The sequence below is a fragment of the Malaclemys terrapin genome, chromosome 7, assembly GCF_027887155.1.
Source record: "Malaclemys terrapin pileata isolate rMalTer1 chromosome 7, rMalTer1.hap1, whole genome shotgun sequence".
In the NCBI taxonomy this organism is placed as follows: Eukaryota; Metazoa; Chordata; order Testudines; family Emydidae; genus Malaclemys; species Malaclemys terrapin.
The window spans coordinates 109113536-109136097 of record NC_071511.1 but is presented as its reverse complement, the minus strand read 5'-3'; the positions used below and the strand labels follow the sequence as shown (position 1 = coordinate 109136097).

Below are 22562 nucleotides of genomic sequence, written 5' to 3'. Positions count from 1 at the left end.
GAACAACCTCAACCCATGTTCACAGACTTTTTTCGAACATGAGCTGATGTTCGTGAATAATCAAAATACTTGGTATTTGCACAGGCCCCTGTTCAGCAACGTACTTAACACGTATCTAATTTAAAGCATTCATTTCAATAGGACTACTCACGTGCTTTAAGTTAAACACATTTAAGTACCTTACTGAATCAGGACCTTTGTGCATTTCATGTTCAACCTTTGTATTAATGTGAACTAACTTGGCTGTATTTGGGTTCAGTGAAAATATGTTTTCACATCTCAGTGTAATCACTGTATCATACAGCCAACAATTTTGTTTAAAATGTGTTGTGACTAGAAATGACCAAAGTCTCATTTCTTTTCAAAATACTTCCAATGGAAGCAATGCTTTTAAAATGCGTTCATCAAAAGTTTAGTGACATAATGGTAAGTGTGAGAAAAATGTGACTACGTTAGATAATTCTGTACTTACTGTGTCAAACAGGGAAACAGCAATACTATCATGTATTCCAACTTGATCAAAGCAACCTCTTCTGGTTACATAATCAAAAGGGAAAAAGATCTTCACTTGCATGTCAACTGCAAAATGCTCCAAAACACATGGAAAGAAATCATGTATGTTGCTCAGGATGTGGCTGAGGATGTTACTGAGGTCAATGAAACGCAGTACAGCAGATATGACGTGAACATTTCATTCTACGAATCACCATCCTTCTCACGGCCAGTGTATGACTCTCCATACTACGTGAGATTGAACCAGAATTTATTCCTTCAAGCTTCAATTCACAGCTCTGACCCAAATCTGGCGTTGTTTTTGGACACATGTGTGGCATCACCTGATCCCAGTAGTGTTACATCCACGACCTATGATATTATCAGGAATGGGTAAGGACTTTCTGAGCAATGATTAACAATGGATCTGTACATGCTCTTCTGTATCTGTTTTGTTTATGGACTAATTTGAATATTGACAATTTGAATTGATTTCAGTTCCCTATGCCACTAAACTTTTTTTAAAAACTTTTTTGGCCAATCCTGCTATGAAATGAGAAATAACAATAGCAATGATGTTTAGACCATGCAATCATGCAAGAGTCCACTCAAGCATGTTACATAGTAACAGATTTTATCCCAAACTCCACTGAGGTCAATGAATTTTCACCTGCCTACATCAAGTTTGAATTCAGCCCCAAATAGTTTGTCTATAGAATTCAACTGTGTATTTTCAAAATATTCTGATTCTTTTTTTAAATTATTCATTCTTGTTCTGTTCTTGTTTTTTGTACTATACTGGAAATGTTATTTCAAATGACTAATTCAATCCTTGATTCAAATGACAGAAGTTTAATGTTTGATATTCCTGCTTTCCTAGATGTCACTCAAATGGCCTAGAATTGTTCGTGTGGCTTGGCTTAAACCATTTCTTGTGGAAAACTTAGATAAATGAATTATACCAAACAAATGAGATTCTTAGATCTGGCAAGAAAAAAAGGCACTGGTCTCATCCATTATGGCATTTCCTATGCTTTACCTGCCAGCATTTCAGTAGATTTCTCCATTATCATTAGATTCTACATCTTTCTGGGTATGAAAGGGCAAATCTTTCAGGAGCAGGTCCCATTGTCAATAAATGTCTGACTCATTCACTTACTGGTGAAATTCTAATGCTATATAAATAATGGGGACTAAATAATGAAATTTCAAAATAATTCAGCCAGGTAGAAGAAGAGTAGCAGGATATACAAGAGTTAAGTTTTAAGGAAGCCACCTTAAAGCATGATAGTTTAAAAACTCCTTATCTATTGCATAATATAAAAATTAAATATTCAGACCAGCCCTTTTAAGAAATGATATGATAAAATCATTCAATGCAGAGAAAGTCAAATATTTTAAATCTAATAATATTTATTTAAATTAAAACCCAACAGGAAATAAATTTACAATATCTAAATTCAACCATCTCTTAACTTTCTATAGGTGACACAAATATTGGCATGAATATAACAGAAAAACATATTGTACAGTATAAACTGAGATTATTATAAAAGTAGTTCAATACCTTGAGATCTTTATTATGAGAGTGAGATCATTAATATTTGTATGCAATGCGTTGACCATATGACAACTCTGCACCTTATTTTGAGATAACAGCAGTGTGTTAACAGATAAATTGAGTTCCTTTTCATGGTGGTTAAATTGAATCAGAATGCACTGGCATGGAACTTTGGCATGAGTCAATGCTGACAGGAAAGTGAAGCTTACTAGAATTTTGTTCTATGAAGCACTTGTGCAGCTGACTTACTAGAGATTGGGTTCATTGGAAACATTCACTTTCTTGATTCTTGCATCCAAAGCAGAAATCAGAGGAGTGGGAGTAAGTTGGATAATATGGCACAGAACGGAAGAAGGAATTTATCATCATTATTGTTCATATCTAGTAGCGCCTAGAACCCAATCAGACATCAGGGCCCCATTGTGAAAGGAGCTGTATAGCCATTTAGTAAAGAGACGGAGCCTGCCCTTCAGAGTAGAGCTGGTAGAAAAAATTGTGACTAAAATTTTTCCTGTTTAAACAAACAAACAACCCCTCCCCTCCCCCAGCTGTTCATCAAAGCTGAAGAGTTTCATGGCGATTCTGACAGAAATGACATTGAGAAGGGTTTCTCAGGTGAGACTAAGAGAGAGACCTAGGCCCAGCTGGTTAGGGTGCTTGCCTGGGCTGTAGGAGACGGAGGGTCAAGTCCCTGCTCTGCTGGGGGAGACTCTGCAGAGCAGGGACTTGACCCTCCCATCTCCTGGGTAACAGCCTTGGGGCAGCCCATTTGCAGGGGCAGCAGGGATCCAGCCTGGAGCTGAGAACGAACAGGGGGCCCTGGGAGTTGTAGTTCCTTGGTTAGCTCCCTGCCTATAGAGCCAGCCCTGGAGCAGGGAAAGAACTACATTTCCCAGCATTCCCTTGGCCACTACCAACAGGAAAGAGGGAGAGGGCATGAGGTAGCTAAGACCTCATGCTGCAGTCTGCTATGAATGGAGAGCTGCACTGTGTGTAGGGATACCATATTTTAACATTCAAAAAATAGGACACTCCACAGGGAGGGAGGGTAGTCCCACCCTGCCGCCATCCACTCCCTCCGACTGCCTCCCACAGAAACCCCAACCCATCCAACCCCCCCTGCACTCTGTCCCCTGATCACCCCCTCCCGGGACCCCTGCCCCTAACTGCCCCCCAGGACCCCACCCCCTATCTAAGCCTTCCTTCTCCTTGTCCCCAACTGCCCCCTTCTGAGAAACCCCTCCCAACTTCCCCCCTAGAACCCCACCCCCTACCTGTCCCCTGACAAATCCCCGGGACTCCCATGCCTATCCAACCGCTGCCTGTCCCCTGACTACCCCCCAACCCCTGACCTATCTAATTCCCCCTTCTCCCTGTCCCTGACTGCCCCCCCCTGAACCTCCACCCCATCCAACCCTCCAACCCCCTTACTGTGCCACTCAGACCAGCGTGTCTGGCTCTGCGCAGCGCCAGACACACTGCTGCATACATGCTGCCATGCTCCCCCGCAGAGCCACAGCCCCCTTCCCCCCTCCCCCCCCACAGCACCTGCCTTCCAGATTTGAACACCTCAAAATTCAGGAGTGCTCAAGCTCAGTTTGGGCAGCTGTTACTTCATTTCTCCCAAATCAAATATACTGATCCACTGTAACTTGCTATAGAAAAAGTAGGATAAAATTGAGCAAGAAATGCTTCCCAGTGGTTATTAGGACTGGAATTGCTATTTTCAACAGCCATTGCCTTTTTGTTTGTTTGTTTGTTTGTTTGTTTGTTTGTTTGTTTGTTTGTTTGTTTGTTTGTTTGTTTGTTTGTTTGTTTGTTTGTTTGTTTGTTTAAAAGGAAGACAGTGATATTGCATTGGCAAATTTCCCATAGAAAGAAAGAGTGGAAGAAAAGAATAATAAAGGCACCTCAACTTTTCCTCATTTATGTAGGACAGTCTTATAATATGTATCCAGATATCCTCCAATCACACAAGCTGAAAATGGTTCCACGTTACTGCAGTTCTGTAACCATATGGGAACCAATCCTGTCTGTGTTCTGTACACATGTAAAATTCATGCTGAATGACCTGCTGTGGGAGCGAGTTACCAGTGACCCAGGGCTGCGGCGGAAGGAGGGTGCAGGTGGGGTGGGGGGGAGAGAGCCCAGAGCTGGGGCGGCAGGAGATGTGTGGGGGGGGCAATGGTGGGGGGGAATGAGGGAGCCCAGAGCTAGGGCAGCAGGGGGTGTGGGTGGGTGGGTGGGGGAAGCCTAGGGCTGGGGCAGCAGGCGGGTGCAGTGAGGAGCCCAGGGCTGGGATGGGGGGGCAGCCAAAATTTTTTTTGCTTGGGGTAGCAAAAAACCTAGAGCCAGCCCTGCTTATAATAATAAAATATATGGATATATACCTATCTCATAGAACAGGAAGGGACCCTGAAAGGTCATTGAGTCCAGCCCCCTGCCTTCACTAGCAGGGCCAAGTACTGATTTTTGCCCCGATCCCTAAGTGGCCTCCTCAAGGATTGAACTCACAACTCTTAACACCCTTTGCACCAGCTGCTCTATAGGGATCATATGCATGACAACCTGGAGATATAAATAAGCAGCTATGGGCCCTTTCCATAGATTAATTGCCATGACACCTCTAGGTGACTCCTCTGCAATTTGTCAGTCCTGGGGCCTGATGCTATAAAGTCTTATGCACAAGCTTAACTTTAAGCATGCGAGTTCAGTAAAACTACTCTCACTCTTAGGCATGCACATAAATACCTTGGTGAATTAGGGAAAGCGATATTGCATGTTTTGCTTTCAGACAAGTCACTGCCACTATTTTAATCTCTTTCATTTTCTCTTCTTACTACAAATACATATTTTTGTCCCTTTCCGTTGTTAATGCGGTGTTAATTTTTTAAAAATCTTTGCACATAGAAAATGCTTGATGTCAGTGATTTATTTTTGTGCGTACACATGAAGATTAATTGTATTTATTTGTTTGTTTATTTTAGATGTGCTAGAGATCCTACCTACGGTACATACTATTCACCCTACAGCTCCACCATACGCTTCAAATTTAATGCCTTCAAGTTTGTTAACCAATATTCATCAGTTTACCTGCAGTTTAAAATGGTGGTGTGCCGGGTATATGATTATTCTTCCCGATGCTACCAGGGCTGCATACCCAGGTCCAAGCGAGATACAAGCTCTTACCAAGAAAAAGTGGATGTTGTTGTTGGGCCAATTGAGCTTTGGAAAGAAGGCACTGAGAACAGGAATGCTGGTAAATGCAAATAACCTTCTCTTGTATTTAGTATAAGGTTCTGTAAATCACTTTTAATTTCATTGCATAAAATCTTTGCATGTCAGTTTACTTCCGATTTCTAGCACTGCAGCATGCTTTTACTGGGTTATCATCAGCTCCATTAAAAACACGAGGGACTTGTTTATTGACTAATAGGATCTACATTAGTTCCTTATTTAGCACATTTCAAATCCATCATTTTAATCTGCACATCCCAAAAATGCTAATTGAATCAATTCTTCAGGAAGAAAGATGAGATGCAGTCCATCTTCTTATAGCTTCATTGATTTAATTATCCGCAAACTGTTCAAGAACTGTGGTTGTCATGTCTCACCTTGAATATCTGCAGTAAAGAGAAACCTCAACCTTCCTTGAAAAATGATTCCATTCCCTAGCTCTTGTGCTAGTTATGATATTTTCTTAATATTGAACCTAAAACATCCCTGCTGGGGGTTCAGTTCATGAAATAGTCTTTACTAATATAAAGATGGATTGATGTGTCTAGAATGTCTTGTATAAAATAGAGTGAAATTGATTTATTTCTTGACCTGATCTAGAATGTAACTTTTTAAATTCAAGTTCTCTTTGTCCTGGTATCTTTGGCAATAACTAGAACAGAGAACAAAATGTAACAAACTCTCTTTCTTAACTCACAGAGCTGGACTATTCTGAACATCAGGAAGATGTGGATTCCCGTGGTTCACTTACCACTACTGCTGGTCATTCCCAGGCTCCATTTATTGTTACGACTGTGGTGCTTGCAGCTGTTATTTTCACTCTTGTTGGCTTTCTTTTGAAAAGTAAACTGAAGAGACCGATTCCATACGAGATAATGTGAGACGCTAAAGACACCAGCATCTGGCAGACAATGATATCTCAGGGCATTTACGTAATTATTCTGTTTCTAGCCTTTGCACTCAATAACTTTTATGTGACCATTTGCGCTTCAAAGAGAAAGTATGGCAAACACTGTAATGAGGCTACACTCTGCGTTCTGGTAAATTCAGGCTAGAGATTGGCCTGAGGTTAATACCCCACATCCAAATAACATGGAAAGCTAGGAAAAGTTTGAATCCAGATCCCAATTCTGTAACCAGCTGCCATTTCCAGTAATGGACTGAACCCAAGCCCAGTATTTGACCTACCAGTTCCCTTCTCTCAATCTAGAGCCAGACTTTGCACCTCAGGATCTCTAATTAGATCTCTAATCTAGATAGTATTTTTGGTCTATCTAGTTTTCATGGTATTCTGCAGTGAGATTCAACAGAGCAACTCTTGTAATATACTGAATGTGTATGCAGGAAGAATGGTCCAGAGGTTAGAGCACTAACCTGGGCTGTGAGTTACTGTTTCACCATAAACAACTTGTGTGACCCTGGGTCAGTCACTTAATCTCTCTGGGCCTTAGTTCCCCATCTGTAAAATGGGGATAACAGCACTTCCCTATCACACAGGGGTGTTGTAAGGATAGCTACAAATAAGATCGTGAGGTGCTCAGCTATTACCACGAAGGGAGATATAGAAGTACCTAAGATCGATAGTACTTTGATTTGACAACTTTATTCATAAAAAGGGCAATCTGATTTTGGTTTTTATGTTTTATGCATACCTAGTATATCTTTTATGCATACCTGGCATATTTCAGTCACTGCTGATCATCAAGATATTTGGGTGTTAGTGCAATTTTTCTCCTTCATAATCCTCTTTTCACTTCCTTTCAAAACCAGTGTATCTAACACCTCAAATATTCTGACATGGAAATTGTGGTGAAGAGATGGGGGTAAAATCTACATGTGGCAACACCAAATGATCCAAGGTGGTTATATAGAAGAAAGTATTTTTATTTAGTAATCAGCCACGCCTGGAAAAAAATACAGAAAACATACACCCAATTACATATGGACTTGCTAAAACACCCTGTTTCAGATTATCTTGAACGTTGCTCTTTAAGGTTTAATTTCTCTTTGAGACAAATGTAATAGATTGTGCTAATTTGTAAAATGGGATGATTTCCAGTCTAAATGAATTTCATATGTAAACTTAGCAATTTACAATCAGAAATGGAAGTGTTTACAAAGCAATATTTCTACTGGTGTGCTTGCAGATAAAATGTCTATGCATCTGAGTTCTGAACTAATGCTTTGTGATATGAAGAATATGATCTGTCATAAAGAAACTTTGCCAAACATCAATTTGTGCTTTTGTTTCCAAAACAGGGATGGTAAAATCAGTAAGTACATTTAAACAGGCTTTGATAAGGAAATGAGATATTTCTGCTTTTATCCAGTATAAAAAATGATGGAGAATCGGGGTTTACGAAGTCAGCTATTTGAATGGGATGGGTCACTGATGTTTGATTCAGACATTTTCTCTCTCCAAATTTTTCTGTTTTTCTAAAACAGAAACTAAATGTCAAGATTGCAGTGGGGAACAGCTGGGACTGCAAAGCAGCCAATTGCAGCTCCCTGATCCTGAGGCTCACCCTATGCCAGCAGACGATGGTCCCTAAAGAGCCATCCCTGGGTCAAGGATCACTGGAGCATAGTGGTGCTCTGGCTGTGCCCACTGCCACCCTCTTAATGTCACCAAAGGTGGGGGTTGCAAGGACAGTAGCATAGCAGTTGGTTATACCAGCTCTGTTCAGCAGCTGGGGACTAAACCCACACCAAAAGAATCATCAACTGGGGAGATGCAGCAGCTCTGCGGTGTGGCCAGAGCAGTGAAGAGATTCTGACTCACTTTTTTAAAGTTACTTTTCTGTAGAGAAGTTGGCCTGAAAACATATACTGTGTAGGTGGATTCTAGATGTCCCATGTATTTGCAATTCTTGTTGTGGGTCCAAGCGCATCTCCCGCCTTTACTTCCATTGACGTGATGAGCCATATGTATATTTTATTGGAGAAAGACCAATACATGTCAGTATGTAATCACTATACCCTACGGCTAGTGTATTTTTAGTGTTAAAAAGGCCTGAATGGAATATGGTCCTTAATATCTGGCCAATTATTATATTTTAAAACATTTCTGATGACTCCATGAACTCCAAAGGTTTCGCTGATGCAGTTTTTGAAATTTCTTACCCCACTCCTGAATTAACTGGTTTGAACTTCCCTTATCATGAAGAGCAGTTCATAGTGCTGGGGAAAGTGTTCTGAGAAAATGTGGTATGAGATGGACTGTGTGTTATTGGTACTGGTGGGAGAAGAGACCACATAATCTGTGTGGAGTAGGTAAGATTAATAGAAATAGAATGGGAAAAGACTGAGGCCCAGTCAGTGATTCTCACACTGCTCTACACAGCTTTTGTTGGCAGTCCATGTAGATCTGGCTTGTTTCCTTGTTTCAGGGTTTGAACAGTGGGCAATAAATAAAGATAAAACAAAATATTGAATACCAAATCATAATGCACATGAAAAGGGGGCTGAAATGCTGGCATTCCCTAACTTTTGAGTGAGTGACTTTGCAACTTGAATATTGTCTTACTGTAGTTTTTTGTTTGCAATATCTATGGATAGTACATCATCCTCTCTCAAATTGTGCCTCAGTTCCCCGTCTGTAAAATGGAGATAGTAACTGGGGTTACTTTCAACCCTGTTAAAATTAACAACCTGTCCCTCTGCTTGGTGACCTGAAGCTAGGAAATCCTTTTCTGGTAGACTTTGCACTGCCAGAGAAGACATGCAACCCTGAGCTAAATCAGACTCCTGGATTACATACAAAAATCAAACTCTTTTAGATTAATTATATTTTTGCTGTTAATAATTAATGAAATCTTGTGGCCTGACACTCAGCAAAATGCTGGCTTTCAGCTGCAAAAATGAATCATAAATTGATACAGAAGGGAACAATTTTATTTAACCATTAATCTTAATCATTTTGTATGAACAAGTTCAACAGATATTTCAATAGGAGCAGAACACACTACATATGGCAAGTTACATTATCTTTGGCTTGTTATAGAGCAGGGGGCGGCAACCTTTCAGAAGTGGTGTGCTGAGTCTTCATTTATTCACTCTAATTTAAGGTTTTGCGTGCCAGTAATACATTGTAATGTTTTTAGAAGGTCTATTTCTATAAGTCTATAATATATAACTAAACTATTGTTTTATATAAAGTAAACAAGTTTTTAAAAATGTTTAAGAAGCTTCATTTAAAATTAAATTAAAATGCAGAGCCCCCCGGACCAGTGGCCAGGACCTGGGCAGTGAGATGCCGCCTTTGGCACGCATGCCATAGGTTGCCTACCCCTGTTATAGAGGGACAAATTTTGAATGGTCCTGGGCAACTGCTGAGTTTCTGCAGTGCCTTTTATCAACTTTCAAAGGGAACTGGGAATACTCAGCAATCCTCAGGAAAAGGGAACTAACTATCTTTTTTCACTCAAACTTCAAATGGAATTCTCTCAGGTGCAAAAAGTTCAATTAACCTATCTGTGTTCTGGTTTTTACATTATGTCTCTGTACTTTTTTGGGTTTGGCTGAGATAAAAGATGAAATATCAAGGTGCCAAAAGAGACAAGTTTTATTTATTTGGAATATTTCCAGCCCAGATAAACCAGGAAGAACTGGACATCTCACAAGAGCATGTGACTTATAGGATTTCTGTTTCAATTTTTAGAAGTACATAGATTCAGATTATAATCTGGGCAACTGTTAAATAAAATTGACTGAATTCAACAGACAGAGTGTTCAGATTTGGATTTTTTTAGGGGGCCCACCTGTGGAAAATGCATTAAGAATTTAAAAACAAAATTGAAATCAGTTTTGGTTTTGCAACCTCTTGTTGTATGATCTATAGGAAATAATTAGTGTTGTAGCTCCCTCTCAAATCCATCTGAGTTTCTAGTCCATATTACCCTGGAAAGAGTCTCATTATACACTAAGAACATGGGTCATATTGGGTCAGGCCCAATATCCTGTCTTCCGGCAGTTTGGCCGATGTACATAGCAGAGGGGCATTGTTGGCACATGATGGCATATGCTATGTACATTGGCCAAACTGGACAGTCCCTACGTAAAAGGATAAATGGCCACAAGTCAGATATTAAGAATGGCAATATACAAAAACCTGTAGGAGAACACTTCAATCTCCCTGGACACACAATAGCAGATTTAAAGGTAGCCATCCTGCAGCAAAAAGACTTCAGGACCAGACTTCAAAGAGAAACTGCTGAGCTTCATTTCATTTGCAAATTTGACACCAACAGCTCAAGATTAAACAAAGACTGTGAATGGCTAGCCAACTACAAAAGCAGTTTCTCCTCCCTTGGCGTTCACACCTCAACTGCTAGAAGAGGGCCTCATCCTCCCTGTTTCAACTAACCTCATTATCTCTAGACTGATTCTTGCCTGCATATTTATACCTGCCTCTGGAAATTTCCACTGCATGCATCTGACAAAGTGAGTATTCATCCACGAAAGCTTAGCTCCAATATGTCTGTTAGTCTATAAGGTGCCACAGGACTCTTGGGATTATGTTTCCCAGTGTGCATTACTTTGCATTTATCCACATTGAATTTAATTTGCCATTTTGTTGCCCAGTCACACAGTTTTGAGAGATCCTTTTGTAGCTCTTTGCAGTCTGTTTGGGACTTCACTATCTTGAGCAATTTTGTATCATCTGCGAATTTTGCCACCTCATTGTTTTCCCCTTTTTCCAGATCATTTATGAATATATTGAATAGGACTGGGCCTAGTACAGACCTCTGGAGGACACCACTATTTACCTCTCTCCATTTTGAAAACTGAACATTTATTCCTACCCTTTGTTTACCTTTTAACCAGTTACCAATCCATGAGAGAACCTTCCCTTATATCCCATGACTTCTTACTTTGCTTAAGAGCCTTTGGTGAGGGACCTTGTCAAAGGCTTTCTGAAAATCTAAGTACACTAAATCCACTGGATCCCCTTTGTCCACATGCTTGTTGACTCCCTCAAAGAATTCTAGTAGATTGGTGAGGCATGATTTCCCTTTACAAAAACCATGTTGACTCTTCCCCAACAAATTATGTTCATCCATATGTCTGACAATTTTCAACCAGTTTGCCCAGTACTGAAGTCAGGCTTACCGGCCTGTAATTGCGGGGATCACCTCTGTGTCTGGGAAATACAAATAGAATATTATGATCACATAATGTTAGAGTTCTCTTCTGTTAGGTAAGTATAAGGAATTACCAGCATCCTAGCCTTTTGAGAACACTTATTTTATTCATGTATCTATGGTCTTGGAGTTGCTGGAAACTTCCAAGACAACAACTGCCTTGGGTCCATCTTTGTAGCACTCAGAGGAGATGGCGGGAGCTGGTAGGTTTGAGTGCTGTGCCAGGGGGAGGTGCGGAAAGGGATATTCTCTCACACCTAATGGAAGAGAGTTTTGGGGTCTGGAAGTCTTAGTCCCATGCTAAAAAGTCTTCTCACAATGAGATGGGTAATCATGGATAGCAACATTGGAGTACAGCCCTCTGCCTTTTTTTTGGACTTGGTCTCTTACTGTAGTCTTCCCCCAGGAGCTTGGAGTCAACTGGCAGGCTGTTCGTACAGCTGGGTGAAATATTTGGGACAAATAACTTATTTGCTGAAAAATGCAGCTTTGGTTGACCCAAAACTATTAATGAATTTGTTTTAAATTCATTAAATAGTTTCAGGAAAAAATAAACTTTTTGGGGACTAGATTCACAAGTAGATTTAGGTGTCAATCACAAAAAAGTTGGAGGTTTGGAGAAGTTCTGATCCAAATTCAGTTCCAAATTCATTTTCTTCTTTTGTAACCCCAAGAAACTTCCCATCCTCAAGTAAACTGGGTGTGGACTAGTCAAACAGCATGTGCTTTTGCATCAGACTGAATTAGCATCTGCATAACACTGTGCTAATAAAAGAGAAGAAGTTTAATAATGTGTTACATGCCACTTTCTTATCCTGTCTTTGGAGAACTTAGCCCATCAGTCTAAAGCTGCTGTATTTTAAAGAATATATTTGCAGGTTATGGTTACCTTTAATGGAAGGCAGCATGGCCTAGTGGATAGGATACTAGACTGCGACTTGGGAATTCTGTTTCCAATCTACCACTGGGTGACCTTGGACAAGTCATTTCACCGCCCGTGCCTCAGTTTCCCCATCTGTAAAATGGAGTTAATGCTGTTTATCTCCTTTGTAAAGAGTTTTGAGACCTATGGAAGACAAGTGCTATATAAGAGCTAAGTATTATTATAATACAAGAAGCAACAGTTTACAGATCTAATAACATCATCTTTTGGGTAGTACTGTGATTTATTCTCCATCTAAATACTAACTTTGGGACCCATTCTGCCAATGGCGGTGTTTCCTCTGTTTCCAAAGTCCAATGGAGGTTGGGTGAGCTCAACAGCCCTCTGGATTGGCCCTGTGTCTGCAGTACTGTACTGAGCATAGCTATTTATAAAGAACTCCTACTGGCCACTAGGGGGTGAGCTGAGATCGTCCAATGCAATAGCCTGAAATATTCACTCCCAATGTGTAGAAGAGAGGAATGGTATTTATTCATCCGGATAGTCTAACAGCTGTATAGTACAGTAGTGTTGGGATAGGGACATATGGACGATTGACAAATGAGTTAAAAGGCACATGTGAGGGGAAACTTGAAAATTAATATAGTAAAGGCAGGGATTGTTGAGAGGCAAAGTGTCCATATTGTTGGCATGGAAATGTAGTTGAGCCGTGACCTTCTGAGCCAGCATGTATCATGGACAGGCCGTTATGTGGCTCCTGTAGGGTGGGCAAGTGAGAATGGGATTCAGAGATCCACACTCACCACCATCTTAGTACTAGGGAAAACCATTGGCAAACAGCTGGTCAGGCATAAAATCATGTTTACTTGTTTTCCAATATTTATGCTAGTTACTGTATTGTTACACATGTTTATTCTGTCTGCAGGCTATGTGAAGTAACAGTTAAAGCCCAGATTTTATTTTGCTGCTTCGTCAACAGTTTGTTGTGAATGTATAATGCCTGATATGGCATTGTGTGTACTTTCTAGTTATTGCATAGCTGTGATTATTCAACTAACTCATGTGTTAGAGTATCTGTTCCCTGAGTGAATGATGGTGCAAGCCTTCATGAGACTATTCCAAGGTGAGAATTAAAAATCTGACCTCCGAAAAGTTGTCCAGGCAACTTTGGAATTCACTTTTCATTAATGTTTATACCAGTGGAACTTGCTCACCCAAATGTTCAAGGAAAGCAAACACAAGAGGAGATCAAAGACTTTTGTTTAAAAATCCAAACAAAGATTCATGCAGTATCCAAGCAGCGCTAAGCAATGGTGAAAGATGTTTGTGGAGCACAGGTTGGTCTGGGTTTCAGTTGAGGGGATGTGTCTTGCAGTGAAGGACAGTTGTTAGTTAAACTGGCATGAGTATGGACACAGTAGGGCTGTGTGACAGTTTTTAAATTCTGTAGAGCTGTGCTCTTGAGAAATCAGCCAGAAGTGCTGTGTGACACTATATATATATATATATATATAATATATGCATCCGAAGAAGTGGGCTGTAGTCCACGAAAGCTTATGCTCAAATAAATTTGTTAATCTCTAAGGTGCCACAAGTACTCCTGTTCTTTTTAAGGTGCCATAAGTACTCCTGTTCTTTTTATGAATATATTTGTTTCAGATGAAGGGAACTGACCCGTTTTCATCCCTTTATTATAGATGTGTTTTGCAAAGGGGCACAACAGAGCTGGGACCTTTTATAGCGTCACACAGCACTTCTGGCTGATTTCTCAAGAGCACAACTCTACAGAATTTTAAAACTGTCACACAGTCCTACTGTGTCCATACTCATGCCAGTTTAACTAACAACTGTCCTTCACTGCAAGTCACATATATATGCATCCGAAGAAGTGGGCTGTAGTCCACGAAAGCTTATGCTCTAATAAATTTGTTAGTCTCTAAGGTGCCACAAGTACTCCTGTTCTTTTTGCGGATACAGACTAACACGGCTGCTACTCTGAAACCTGTCATTATGGCATCTTAGAGACTAACAAATTTATTTCAGCATAAGCTGAAGAAGTGAGCTGTAGCCCACAAAAGCTTATGCTCTAATAAATTTGTTAGTCTCTAAGGTGCCACAAGCACTCCTGTTCTTTTTGCGGATACAGACTAACATGGCTGCTACTCGGAAATATATTCATATAGACTGAGAGAGAAACAGGAAGAAAGGGTAAGATACCTGCTGAGAAATATGCGAAAAAAGAACAACTTCCTGGGCTCAGCTGCCATTTGAATTGACAAAGAAGACAATAGGCTGCATGAGCAGATCACAGAGCCTGTCTTCATACTGATGAGATATGGCTAGGGAAAGCAAGCAAAGGAATCTACTGTAATCTGTGGTTTCAGGGTCTTTCCTATGATATTTGTACTGAGAACTAGCATCTTGAAAATTAGCCTCAGAAAAGCTGTATCCTCACTATCTGAAAGAGAAGGGATCTCTTGTCCAGGCAGCGATTTGTGAAAGACTGATACACAGACTGTAAAATAAAATATGTCATCAAATGTGTCAATAAAATGTTTTACTGATCTCCAGAAAAAGTGGCAAAACATTGCTATAAACCTGTAAATATATGTATAACTGTCAGTTATGTACAATTATATAGTGGGATGGTTAATGAATGACTTACCTGGGCCTATGCCAGTATTATTGCCTCCTTTATGGGTAATGAATTTTTTTGTTTGGCTTCTTTTTATGAGCTTTTGTTTTACTAATGCAATTATATACCCACAGCAGCATTTTTTCTTGGTTTTAAAATACTTAGCAAAAAGTGGAAACAAAGCTGTAGTTGGGGTATAATTGAAACATAGTGATCATTCTGCTACTTCCTCTTCAGCATGGACTATGGCTCATTTATCCAGGCTTCTATCCAGGTGTTTCAGGAAGGGAACTTCAATTGACATCAGGTGCTCAATGGCCTGGGCCCTGGCTACCTAAAAGATTCCCCAAAGCTCCAGGTTGGAGACTGTGGTCACCAGCTCAGTTCCTCAGGCACAATACAAGTCTGTGCAGGAGACAGAGCTTTCTCAAGCATCAGTCCATGGAAAGAACTCCCCCAGAAACTAACCTCACCACCCCAAACCTCACCACCTTCTGCTCTAAGTGCAAGGTGTGCTGCTTCAACCTGAACTTCTTGAATGCAAACACAGAGCAAAAGGTACATACAGTGGCGGATTAGCCACTGGACCAACGAGGCCAGTCCCCAGGGGCCCCAGCCAATTGCGGGGCCCTTAGGAAAATGGGCACCCCTGTGCCCCAACCTGCTTCACCTGCCCAGGGCTCCTGCGGGGAAGCTCCTGCACTCCGACCCTGTTCTCCGGCAGAAGTGCCAGGTTGGCAGGAGAAGCCCCTGTTCCCTGACCCAGCTCCCTGGCAGGAGTGCTGGGCAGGGGGGCGGGGTCGGAGGGGCAAGCCCCCACATCCCGACCCCATTTCCCTGGTAGGAGTGCTGGGGGGAGGGGGAGAGAGGGGGGACTGCAGGCAGAAGGGGTGGGGAGAGGCCCCCACTTGCTCTGACCCAGGGGCCCACAAACCCTTAATCTGCCTCTGTGTACATAGGTTTGTTTTTAATAACTTTCAAAACGCTCCACTGCACATCCATTCCTCCCTGAGGGGAGAATGAACCACAGGCAGCAGATGTTAGTCATATTACTTAAGGAACCGGGAGGTGCTCAGATACTACAATGATGAGACCAATACAAGAATCTATCTAGAATAGAATCAAATCAGTGGAAGAACCCAGATGGCACGTGGAATAGAAATGTACAGAACTGAACCCAGGACTCCTGAGTCACAGTCTAGTGCCCTGGTCACTGGACCATCAGAGTTTGGGCTGCAATATATTTATGTAACACAAATTGTCATGGGAATGTACCAGCCCAGGCATGAAATCAACTTGCCCTCCCATTACAATGATAATGATTATGATGAAAATATATTTAACGTGCTCATCAAACAAACACTGAAAATTACTCTTCCCAGGTGAGTGCGGCACTGCCATATGCCTTCCAATACCTCTGCATTACTTGAAACTTTGCTACAGTTAAGCTTAACACTGGTGCATTTCTTAGCTTTTATTATTTGACTAGAAGTGCAATGATAACTTGATCAATGAATCCAGCATTAAAGCACATTCACCCTTCAAGTCAGTGTTATCTGCCTTCTAACTAAGATATTTCTAATCTTTTCTAAGGCCATATCTACCGTACAAAGTTTGGTCACCGTAAGTTACGTTGGCATACAGTGACCAACTTTTGTGTATTCCTCAGGCACATGCACACTTGGCTGTTTGCACTGGCACTGTACATACCACAAGTGGTTGTGCTGATAGGTGTCCCAGTGTGCCCTTCGCAGACATCTGGCGCAATGCCTTGTGGGATATTTTTGTAGTGATTTGCCCATGGATTTCTGGGAAGTAGGCGTTAAGGTCCCACCATGCCACTTTGTCCATCCTACAATGTTTTTTCCATCCCATAATTTTCACACCATTTAAAAAACTCTTCCAGTTTTGTGTGTCGATTTGCAGTCCTCTAGCATCTCCCAGGCAGAAGCATGAACCATACAGAGTTCAGTGCAATTTTAATTACCATTGCTAACACAGTATGCATGATTCTCCCATATTATTGGTGCACCTCAGACACTCCTATTCTCTGTCTGAGGCACATAATAGTCCAGTCTCCTATGGGCTCTAATACTTTGTTCTAATTTTGGTTGTTTGATTTAGTGGGGAGGGGCTGGGTGGTGGTATGGCCTGTGATATACAGGAGATCAGGTTAGATGATCTGGTGGTTCCTTCTGGCCTTAATTTCTATTACTATGATTTGCATATCTACAACCAGGTGTGCAAGGAGGAAGAAGAGATGTTCAACGATGATGACTGGAAGCTGATGGACCCAGCAAATAAAAATGCCAGGTGACTACTGGCATTCACGGAGCAGATCCGCTTAGTGGTTTGTTGCTTCTGGGTCTGAAAAACAACCACTGATAGCTGGGATCTTGTCACAATGCAGGTTTGGGATGATGAGCAGTTGCTGCAGAACTTTCAGATGTGGAAGGCCACATTCCTGGATCTGTGTACTGAGCTCCAGCCAGGGACACCAGAATGAGATCCGCTTCGACAGAGGAGAAGCAAGCAGCGATCACACTCTAGAAGCTTGCAGTGCCAGATTGCTTTCTGTCACTGGCCAATCTATTTGGAGTTGGAAATTCCACAGTGAGGGCCATCGTCATCCAAGTGTGAAAGGCCATTAAATGTATCCTCTTGCACAGAACTCTCGGCAATCGGGTGAGGTGATAGACGGGAGACACATCTCTATTCTGACACCAACCCACCTAGCCAGTGAGTACATAAACACAAAGGAATACTTTACCATGGTCATATAAGCGATGGTGGATCACCGGGGATTCATCACTGATATCAGTGTGGACAGGCCAGGAAAGGTGAATGAGACTTCCATCTTTAAAAACACAGGACTTTTCTAAAAGCTGCAAGCAGGAACATTCTTTCCTGACCGGTCCATTCCCTTTGGTGATGTTGGAATGCCAATAGTGATTCTGGGGAACGCAGCCTACCCTTGATTTCCTGGCTCATAAAGCCGTATACTGGCCACTTCGACAGCATCAAAGAAAAATTGAACGACCAGCTCAGCAGGAGTTTGATGACAGTTGAATGTGATTTTGGTAGATTAAAAGGTCACTGGGGATATTTACTAACTAGTTTGAATCTCAGGAAGGCGAACGTCCCAAATGTTATATCTTTGAAGTGAAGGGGGAAAGGCTACCGGCAGGCTGAGTGGGAGAGGTGGACCAAATATCTGCTGAACTCAAACAGCCAGACTTAAGGGCGATTAGAATAGCCAACCATGGAGCTATACAGCTGAGGGAGACCTTAAAAGCATGTTAACAGTCAGCCAGAGTAGTATTGTGTAATGCTTTTATGGACTGCTAGTGTGCCTGAGTGTATGGAAGGGAGGGATAGCTCAGTGCTTTGAGCATTGGCCTGCAAACCCAGGGTTGTGAGTTCAATCCTTGAGGGGGCAGTTTAGGGATCTGGGGCAAAAATGTGTCTGGAGATTGGTCCTGCTTTGAGCAGGGGTTAGACTAGATGACCTCCTAAGGTCCTTTCCAGCCCTGATTGTCTTAAATATGGGTGGGTTATCAACCCCCCTACTCATTGTGAATTTTGTATTTCTGCAAGTATGCTTGGCATAAACTAATAAATATACTTGGAGTTTCCAAAAACAGAACTTTAGCGTTTGCAAAGAAAAAGGAAACAAACTAAAAGTGCAAAAACAAAGGGTAGAAACATTTAAACAGCAGTGTAAGAGGGTAACCCATACTTTAATAAACATTTATGATTATGTGTTAAAAACATACACGTTACAGTGTTTCATTCTTCTTACAAACATGTAGTGCATTGTGGTGATTCTGTTGGTGGTGTTATGGTTTTCCTGGTTTCCCCCTGACAGGGGTGATAATGGTAAAGGTTCATACCATGCTGCCATCTGTTACATTGGGGGGGTATAGGGAGCAGCAACCATGGATTGGAAAGGCTGCTGTGTCCAAGATCTTTGGGCATGTAGCTCAATAATGCTCTGCAATATCTGAGTTTGTTGCCTGAGCAAATCCATGAGATCCTGATGCACTTCTCAGTGTATCTCTCGGTCCCTTTGCCTCTCCTGCAGAAACAGCTCTCTCCATTCTTGGTCCTTCTCCCTGGTCTCAGACATTTGGCCCCTCCAATCTCTGTGTTCAAGATCAGCATCTGTAAACAGCTCTGGAGGATCTTGTAGAATGTATCCTCCCTGGTCTGCTTCTTTCTTTGCCTGATCAGCGTCAGATGTTCAACAGGAATGGAGGGGGCACCTCTCAAAGCCAGCCCTCTAGAAGCTGTTGTTTACAACAGAAGGATATAGCATTATATTTACAGTCACAATGGAAAGGGAAAAATAGGTTTCAAAACTCTCTTACATTATTCCCATAAATTTCTTTAATAAGAAATGCTAAATGTCACTTTAGCTTTAGAGCACCTCCTTACAGCACCACTCTGCAGCTCAAGCTATGGTGAGTATATGGTCTGTAGCCTGGAACCTATAGATGCTGGGCGTCCCTGGGCATGAGCATAGGGAAACTGTGGTGAGTAGTGCTAATATTTTCTCAGGCAGTGTTGCTTTTGGCTGATATCTCACTCCTGAGGGTGACAAAGCACAGAGAACCCAGCTGCTACTGCCATCCCAGAGCTGCCCAGGCCCACATGCTGCTAGTCCGTTTACTGCAATGGTGCCCAGAACTCATCGCAAAGTGGCACGGGATGTCTTCTATTGCGGGGAAAGAAACAAGGCTGCCATCCCTAGAAATGTTCAGGAGAGGATTGCGGAGTCTGTCCGGGAAAGTTTTACTGAGATTGTTCAAGAAGATATAAGAGACATCGCTGTTCAGATAAACAAAGCAGGCTTCGTGGGGAGAATTGTGATCCCACAGGCCAAACCGAATAAGCAACAGAATGGAAAAACAGACGCTGTCTCTGCCTCTTTCTTCTGCCTGTATGCCAGCACAGAGCACTGATCTGATGCAGGCTGTGTAATTCAAGATGTTTGTTATCAAGGTGTTGTTATCAAGGAAGTGCCAAGAGATAGGAGAAGGGCTACTGACAAAACATTTCCTGTTTGTAGTTCTAAAATCAAGATGACCTTTCCCTATTTGCTTTTAGGGCCCTTTGCTTCAGTCAACCAGATGTCAGGATTTCCTGAATGTCAGCTTCAGTGCAGCGTCTTTAATCAAACACTAAAGTTGTCTTTAAAATCGAGATGGTGGCTCTTATGCCAATGTGAATGTTCACCTTGCTGGCTGTGGAAAACACTGTCCAAATGGCACCTGAATATTTCTTGAACAATGTGTTTGCCCCAATGCAGGTAGGTTTCCTGAAGGAGAGCAGAAACACTTAGGAGTCAATGTCAAATCAAAGCTGGCTTCAGACCTTTTTCCAGACCTTGACTGCTGCTGTATTTAGCTCTTCTTGATATTTTTGATTAGAACTTGAAGTATTCAGTAAAAATAATCATGGGAGCATATTGAAGTCACACAAACTATAGAACCACTCACTGGAGAAAACAGAGAGAGTTTTGCATGTGACAGTCTTCCATACTGCCAACTATGTCTAGTACATATGCAGGTGAAAGAAATAAAATTGGATTGGGAGGAGGTGACATAATGGTTATTGATGCTGATCTTACATTGAGATAGAGCCTTTCATCCAGAAGCAGTCTCTAAATTCTTTATAAATGCCTACTTCAAACTAGATATTAAGTTGAGCTACTATTGGAATGCAGCCATTTCTGATGGGAAATGCATACAGAAACACTACTCAACAGTTTAGGATAAGAAGTGGAAACTTCAGGGGAACTCTCAGAAGGAAAAAAATATTTAGATGAATTAGAATTTGGCCAACATGCAGTGTTCTTTATCCCTATTCTCTAGGTGACATGTAGGGTGTGGTGGGGGGCTATTTAGTGATCACAACTACACACCACCACCAGTAACCCAGCATGGTAAGACTGTGCTGGAGAAATAGTATGATTCTATTTCAGAGGGAAGAGTGCCAGGTACTGAATCACCAATACCACTTTCTGTAGCCCCTGGGTTTTCCTTGTAGGTCTCTATCCAAGGACTGATCCAATCTGACATTGCATAGTTTGTGGTGGATCATAGCTCCACAAGTTAAGGCAGTATGGCTGTGCAGCTCGTACACACGGGTGTTTGATGCTAGCTGATTTAGGACCTTCTATGCAGGAGAGTGGCACTAGTTCGTTCAGGAGAGGCCATAGATCAGTGCTGTTAACCTCCACGTGTAGGGAGTGTCAGGAATCAGGGCCTGCAGGAAAGCCAGTCTGGAAGCAGTGCCTGCAGCAGAGCCAGTCTCTGACCAACCTAGGAGCCCAGCTGGCCTGCAGTAGGCTGCCTGATTGGTTACACTGCTTAATTGGCTGGCAGGATCAGCAGACTACTCTTAAGCCCAGCAGCAGTTCAGCGGCTATTCAAAGCCTTCACCCTCAGCTGTGATGGATCCTGCTTGTTCCCAGTCTTGCTCCTGACTTGCCTCACTCCAGGTAACGCTGTTCTGAGCCTAAGCTCCAATTCCTGACTTTTGATTTCAGCTCTGATCTTCGGTCTGACGTCTGGCCACTAACTCTAGCTGTGGGCGGAGTCCAGCCTCACCTCTCGACATGGAGAAAAATCGATGCATTGGGCCTATGCTGATACTGCAGGCACCTGGGACACTTTGCAACAAGCTGCCCTGCCAAAGTCTGATCTGTGCCCAGGTCAGGAAATGCCAAGCCCCAATCCAGGCTCGGATGACACTCTTCCCCTCTCCCCAGCAATCCACACCAGCACTTGTCCACCAGTAGCCTGGTGCTGGCCAATCAGCATCTGACACCTCTTCAACTCCCTAAGCAGCTCCAACAGCTTTTGATAACCAACGTCAGTCCAGAGGTGCTGGTGGATTCAGGCAGTTTCATGCCTGAAGTTTGCCCGAGCACACAATATCCCCACTCGGTATCAGGACTCCCCCGAGTTAGCGGAGTCTATAGATCAGTCACTCCTTTCATTGGGACCAGTCACCCAACAGATGGCTCCCTTAGAGATGACAATTCTTTAAGGCCACTGAGAAGTCCTCCCGCTTGAGCTTATTTGTGCTCCACATTCAACGGTTGTCCTTGGCATTCCCTGGTTTGTCAATCATGATCCGCTCATCTGCTGGTGGTCAGGCATGGTATACTTTGACTCCCTGTCTTGCCAGCAATCCTGTTTCTAAGAGTGGTCCAGAAACCAACAACCCTCTGCAGTTTATTCTGTCCTCTAAAGAATTCAGAGCGGTAAAGAGAGGATCCAAAGGCAACCCTGGCAACTGCTACAACTGCCCCAACATCTCCAGGTTTTCCTGATAAATATCAACACTATGTCAACATGTTTGGCAAGAAGAAACCTCATACTCTTAATCACAGCTACAATTGCTCCATTGACTTCCAGCCAGAAGCAGAAGTTCCCTTTCGATGCATTTACTCCCTCTATGAAACTAAACTACGGGCACTCTGGAGCTAGCTGAAGGAAAATATGCAGGAGGGGTTCACTCTCCACTCTATGTTTCTTCATGGTGAAGAAAGACAGGACCCTCTAGCCTTGTGGGGATTATCGAGCTCAGAACAAGATTACA

The 22562-nt window shown here is 42.2% G+C and overlaps 1 protein-coding gene across 1 annotated transcript in view; it reads left to right on the top strand.

Moving 5' to 3' along the window:
* The window catches only part of DMBT1 (deleted in malignant brain tumors 1), a 234414-nt gene that overhangs the window by 35925 nt on the left and 175927 nt on the right, over positions 1 to 22562 (top strand). The window contains 5 exon segments of the mRNA XM_054035621.1: positions 485 to 885; positions 5041 to 5312; positions 5990 to 6168; positions 7736 to 7924; positions 17191 to 17264. Coding sequence (XP_053891596.1) covers positions 485 to 885; positions 5041 to 5312; positions 5990 to 6168; positions 7736 to 7924; positions 17191 to 17264 — 1115 coding nt within the window.